Here is a 6,538-nt window from a genome sequence, read left to right as displayed (position 1 = left end):
CTGACCTCATCAGGACCAGGATGCAGTGATGCTGCGGGTTGCCATGGTAACAGCATCCCTCCGTCAGAGCGGATCAGGGCGGAGCCGCAGACGGACTGAGGAGAGCAGCAGCAGGTAAGACCGGGGGCTAGGGCCGGGCCGGGCCGGGCCGGTAGACCGGGATCCTACCCACCCCTCCGCCCCCACCCCACGCCCCCTCCATCGGCGGGTGCAGCTCGATCGGGCGGAGGCCTGTGCTTTGATTTGTGCACCGTCACCGCCCGCCCCGAGCTGTGTTGCTAACAGGTTAGCCTCAGACTGGTGGAGGTTAGACAGAGAGCTAGAACCGGACCGGATGGTCACGTGTTCACGGTGTCCACGAGCTCAGAGAAGAAGAATCTCTGAGTCAGCACATTTATTACCACCATCCCTCTGATCACATGATCAATATCCTATTAGAAACAATGGAGCCCAACAGTGTGGCCCCCAGGTAACAATGTAGGGGTTCTCAACCTTGGAGTCAGGACCCAATTTGGGGTCGTGAGACACTGGGAGGGGGTCTCCAGAATCCTGAAAGAAACTAAGAATATTTTCTTAACAATTTCAGCATATTTTTGCTCCTTTTAATGTATTTTTGCTACATTATTCTTATTTCTGACACTTCTACATCACATTTCAATGACTTTCCAGACATGTTCATCACTTATAAACCCTTTCTACCACTTTTACACTTAATGTCACATATGTTGACCTATTATTGTCACTTTTAACTTCTTTTCACCATATTTCATCATTATTTTTGCCAATTTAACCACATTCACCATTTCACAGTTTAAATTAATTGATACAGTTTTGACACTTTGAACCTTTTTTTTTCTAAACATTTTTCTGTCCGTTTTTTGTTCAATCTAATTTACAAAAAAGTTTGATAATCACTGTTGTGAGGAAACATGAATATTTGTGTAAACGACTCACTCAGTCCTTTCAAATAAAACAAAGACGGTTGTAAACAGTGAGCGATTTAAAGATAGATTAGAAACTTATTTAAGCTCAGGTTAACTTAAACCAGTGCTCTCAGGATCTGGGCTGGTGGTCTTTGATGTGTGTGTGTGTGTGTGTGTGTGTGTGTGTGTAGGACTGACCATGGATGGACACGCCCCTGAGGATCAGACCATGGTGACAGGTCAGTTAAAGAACTAACTAATTTATTTATAATATAAATGTGACTCTTTATTGGGACATTCAAATATTTTTTTGTGAATTCTTCTATTTTATTTTGGATCCAAACTTTGGATTATTTCACCACTGGTGGATATTTTTAATCCTTTACATGAGGTCATCATTTGTGTCTAATAATCATTTGTTATTTATTCATTTATCACTAATAATGTAAAAATATAAAAACCATTGCATCAGAAAAACATTTCTTTTTTAAACATATTTATTATGAACACATTTCTCATGTTCTACATTTGATCTGTTTTTTGTGGTGTTTTTCCTCATTCATACTTTGTGAGGAACACTTTTTCATGACGGAAGCATCTGGTTAGTATTTACAAGGAAAAACACTCCAAAAAAGAGAAAATGTAGATGATGAGATATACGTTAATAATAAATATAATGTTTGGAATGACCCTAAACCCAATGACTCCTCAGAATCACTATAACTCCTCACTGAGTCACAGTGAACTGACTCCTCCCACATTCAGTCATTGTCTCTGTGAGTCACTGTATGTTGGTCTCCATCTGTGATGACACCCCCCCCCCCCCCCCACACACACAGACTGTGTAATGGAGACCCTCACCAACGGTGGAGCTGATGAAGAAGAGCTGAAGGAACCTGGAGGAAAAGAGAAGATCAGAGAGGAGGAGGAGGAGCCTAAAGAAGAAGAAGAGAAGGAAGAGGAGGAGCAGTGTGGTGATGAAGATGAGGGTCAACCTAAACCCCCCTGTGTCTCCTCCACTCCTCCAAGAGAGCAACCACAGGGTGAAGAAGAGGAGGAAGAGGAGCATCACTCCTCCTCATCTTCACCTCCTCCTCCTGCTGATGCTAACGTCCAGGAGAACCTCCTCTCAGTGGCTCCTCCCCCTGAGGAGCAGCTCTCTACTGCCAGGTCCTCCCTCTCATTGGCTCCTCCCCCTGAGGAGCAGCTCTCTACTCTGAGCTCCTCCTCTGCTGTGAGGAGGAACAGTTCTCGTACTAAAGGTCGGAACCTTCTTCACTTCCTCTTTAGTTGCCACTCAACCCTTCCTCCTCCTCCTGGTCGTCATGGATACAAGCTTGCCGCCCTGACCTTTGACCTCTGCTTTCATTTTATTTGCTGTCCATCATGTGACCTACATTATTTTCCTTCAACACGTATATTATGACTATTAATATTAAATTTCAACCTGTGTTTTCAGCTTCTAAGAAGGAAGCGACTGAGGAACCAGTGAAGGTAAATATAATTATTATTATTATTATTATTATTATTAATAATAATAATAATAATAATAATAATATAGTCATCACTGACTCACATCCGCTTCTGGTTCAGAACAAACCTGTAGGAAACGTGCGAGCTGCTAAGATGACCTCGACCAGGAGCACAGGTAACCATAGCAACCAGCTGACTAGTTTAAACAGGTAACCAGTATAACCAGTGACCTCATGTGTTCCAGAGTCCACGGATGGACTGAACAGTCCAGGAAGTCGTTCTCCTGCCAGCAGGTCGAGCACGCCCAACAAAGATGTCAAGAAGGTCATCCACTAGTTATCCACTGGTCATCCACTAGTCATCCACTAGTCATCCACTGGTCATCCACTGGTCATCCACTGGTCATCCACTGGTCATCCACTGGTCATCCACTGGTCATCCACTGGTCATCCACTGGTCATCCACTGGTCATCCACTGGTCATCCACTGGTTATCCACTGGTTATCCACTGGTTATCCACTGGTCATCCACTGGTTATCCACTGGTCATCCACTGGTCATCCACTGGTCATCCACTGGTCATCCACTGGTCATCCACTGGTCATCCACTAGTCATCCACTGGTCATCCACTAGTCATCCACTGGTCATCCACTGGTCATCCACTGGTCATCCACTGGTCATCCACTGGTTATCCACTGGTTATCCACTAGTTATCCACTAGTTATCCACTGGTTATCCACTGGTTATCCACTGGTTATCCACTGGTTATCCACTAGTTATCCACTAGTTATCCACTAGTTATCCACTAGTTATCCACTGGTTATCCACTGGTTATCCACTGGTTATCCACTGGTTATCCACTAGTTATCCACTAGTTATCCACTAGTTATCCACTAGTCATCCACTAGTCATCCACTAGTCATCCACTAGTCATCCACTAGTCATCCACTAGTCATCCACTAGTCATCCACTAGTCATCCACTGGTTATCCACTGGTTATCCACTGGTTATCCACTGGTTATCCACTGGTTATCCACTGGTTATCCACTGGTTATCCACTGGTTATCCACTAGTTATCCACTAGTTATCCACTGGTTATCCACTGGTTATCCACTGGTTATCCACTGGTTATCCACTGGTTATCCGCTAGTTATCCGCTAGTTATCCGCTAGTTATCCGCTAGTTATCCGCTGGTTATCCACTGGTTATCCACTGGTTATCCACTAGTTATCCACTAGTTATCCACTAGTTATCCGCTAGTTATCCGCTAGTTATCCGCTAGTTATCCGCTGGTTATCCGCTGGTTATCCGCTGGTTATCCGCTAGTTATCCGCTGGTTATCCGCTGGTTATCCGCTGGTTATCCACTAGTTATCCACTAGTTATCCACTAGTTATCCACTAGTTATCCACTGGTTATCCACTGGTTATCCGCTGGTTATCCACTAGTTATCCACTGGTTATCCGCTGGTTATCCGCTGGTTATCCGCTGGTTATCCGCTGGTTATCCACTAGTTATCCACTAGTTATCCACTAGTTATCCACTAGTTATCCACTGGTTATCCACTGGTTATCCACTGGTTATCCACTGGTTATCCACTGGTTTGCAAACCAGATTTTAATTAACCAATGTACATTAACCAGTAGTTAAGCTAGCTGTGGTTAACCTGCAGGTGGCACTGGTTCGCACTCCGCCTCGCTCCCCTAACACATCCCGAGGACGGACGCCCCTACCCTCACATCCGATGCCCGACCTGAGCGGTGTGAGGTCAAAGATCGGCTCCACGGAGAACCTGAAACATTCGCCCGGAGGAGGAAAGGTTGGTCATGTGACCTCAGCACCATTTGACATCACATGACGCTGAGGTCACATGTTCATCTGCAGGTTCACATCGTCCACAAGAAGCTGGACGTCAGCAACGTCACCTCCAAGTGTGGCTCTAAGGACAACATCCGCCACAAGCCAGGTAACCGCCGCTGCTCCCGACCAATCAGAGAGCTCGCCCCGCTCACCTGATCCGTCTGCTTCACAGGTGGAGAGAAAGTAGAGATAAAATCTGACAAGGTCGACTTCACACGTGTTCAGTCAAAGGTCGGTTCACTGGAGAACGTCACGCACACACCAGGAGGAGGCAAGAAGAAGGTACGCCAACATGTCAACAACACGCTGAGAACACATTATCAACACGCCAAAAACAAACTAAGAGCATGTCAACATCACAACATTTGTTGTGTTTTTTCCTTTTTATTACCAATTTTATATTTTGAAAGTGCTTTGAGATGACTTTTGTTGTAATTGGCACAATATAAATAAAGTGTAATTGAATTTAACACAACAAGCCAAGAACATGCTAAAAATATGCCTAGAATAGAGCAACAACATGCCAAAACCTGGCAAAGAACACATCAAAAACATGCTAAGAACACAGGTAGCACAAAGAATATGCTAAGTAAACAAGCTACACACTAACATGTTTTTAACACAATAACACGTGTGTGTGTGTGTGTGTGTGTGTGTGTTCACAGATTGAGAGTCAGAAACTGTCGTTCAGAGAAAACGCAACAGCTCGCACTGACCACGGCGCCGTCATCGTGGTCCAGGATGACTCCTCCCTCGGAGACCTGGACACTGCTGAAGCCCCGCCCCCTGACGCACTGACTGACCAGGTACGTTTGTATAAATGTTACGTTATTAATGCTACAAACAGCCACTGCTTCCTTTTCTCCAACAGGTGTCCGCCTCCATCGCCAAACAAACCCTGTGATTGGATGAACCTTTGTGCCAGCTGGCCCCGCCCCCCTCGGTTACCAAGGAAACCTTTATCAAGCAAAAAAGAATGGAACTCCAACTTTGCCTTTTTTTTTTCTAACTCATCAGGAAGATTTCAGGGTTTGAGTGAAACGTTCTTTAACTTCACACAGAGATGACTACTGATTGGCTCATTTAACATGTCCCGCCTCCTACCTCCAAATCAGCCACTGATTGGAGGAAGTGACATTGTTTTAACCAGAGCCCTATAAAGAGAGAGTTGTGACAACGGAAGTCCAAAATATTTGACCGTCACGTGATTCATGTAAAATTGAATTTGTTCCCTGAAGTTATTGATGAGTCATTTGAATCCATTGATTCCTAGTGACATAACTGGGATTTTAGGTTATTTATCATCAATAACTGCATTGACTGACAACATGTATACAGTACACTGTCATATGTATGTGTATAAACAATATATGTTTATGTGGTTCTATAAATATTTGTTTTCCTAATGTAAATTCATATTAATAATTAATGTAAACAGCTTACCTGCTTTTTTGACATAGTTACGACCAACATTAATTTTCTTAAAAAATGTGTTAATATGTATTGTATACAGGATGTATTGCTTTGAATTTTCTTTAATTTTCTTAAAAAAAATGAGTCATTAAAAAACACCACATCCAGACAGGACACATTAAAACATATTATGTTCATACATATATAAATATAGAAATGATAGAAATGATCCCTTCATTTTCTAAAAAGAATTGTTTCTCTTTTCTTTTTTTTTAACATGAAAACAACAGCAGTGTATCTCAAAGAAAAAAAAATGATAATAGTAATTAAAAATAAACATAAAAAATAAAAATGTATTAGAATAGCGCGGGATAATCCACTAACATGCCTTAATGCACACGTTTATGATAATAATAATAATAACGTTACTGTTCAAAAGTGCATCACAAAGCGTCTAATCAGCTCTAGCTCCATTGGCCACAATAGTAAACTGAACTATTGTGAGGCTCAATGAGCCGCGTTTGCTGTAAAAAAAAACAAACCATTGAAGTGAACTGAGTCACAACTCTCTATAAACGGCTCTGGTTGAAACTAGATGCAGTATTAGAAACATGGACTGAACTCACTCATTGATTAAAATCTTCCTGAGCTCAAAGTGTCCCTGATGTTCAGTTCATTATTTGTCTGAATTAACTCATTACCCACAATGCCTTGGGATGAAAGGTGCACCCTCTGCCTGTCAGGCTCTAAAAGTGCTTTCTACTAAATAAATCTTGTGCTCATTAACAGTGCTCGCCTCCGTTTGTTACACTAACTTTTTGAAATTCAAATTCTAAAACTATCAAAACATCAGAAAAAAATGAATGAAAA

General features: G+C 42.6%; 1 protein-coding gene across 2 annotated transcripts; it reads left to right on the top strand.

Annotated features, from left to right (window-relative positions):
• The first annotated feature begins 46 nt into the window (after window positions 1-46).
• On the top strand, window positions 47-5,718 carry maptb (microtubule-associated protein tau b). Of its 2 annotated transcripts, XM_028454344.1 has the most exons (11): window positions 49-114; window positions 1,115-1,162; window positions 1,763-2,185; window positions 2,383-2,417; window positions 2,517-2,571; window positions 2,641-2,720; window positions 4,068-4,214; window positions 4,280-4,361; window positions 4,428-4,537; window positions 4,921-5,061; window positions 5,127-5,718. In XM_028454344.1, the coding sequence occupies exons 2-11, from the start codon at window positions 1,123-1,125 to the stop codon at window positions 5,157-5,159; spliced, it is 1,146 nt and encodes a 381-aa protein (XP_028310145.1). In that variant the 5' UTR covers window positions 49-114; window positions 1,115-1,122; the 3' UTR covers window positions 5,160-5,718. The 2 variants fall into 2 exon arrangements, with proteins under 2 accessions (XP_028310146.1, XP_028310145.1); XM_028454345.1 differs by lacking the exon at window positions 1,763-2,185 and having other exon boundaries at window positions 47-114.
• The last annotated feature ends 820 nt before the right edge of the window (window positions 5,719-6,538 follow it).

The sequence above is a fragment of the Gouania willdenowi genome, chromosome 8 (genome assembly GCF_900634775.1).
Source record: "Gouania willdenowi chromosome 8, fGouWil2.1, whole genome shotgun sequence".
NCBI lineage: Eukaryota > Metazoa > Chordata > Actinopteri > Blenniiformes > Gobiesocidae > Gouania > Gouania willdenowi.
This window is presented reverse-complemented; position numbering and strand designations above follow the sequence as displayed.

Excerpts from the sequence above, each read along its gene's own strand:
- maptb (XM_028454344.1), top strand. The coding sequence starts at position 1,123 with ATGGATGGACACGCCCCTGAGGATCAGACCATGGTGACAG. Across the intron at positions 2,418-2,516 it reads CGACTGAGGAACCAGTGAAG|AACAAACCTGTAGGAAACGT; the intron begins GTAAATATAATT and ends CTTCTGGTTCAG. Across the intron at positions 4,362-4,427 it reads CAACATCCGCCACAAGCCAG|GTGGAGAGAAAGTAGAGATA; the intron begins GTAACCGCCGCT and ends TCTGCTTCACAG.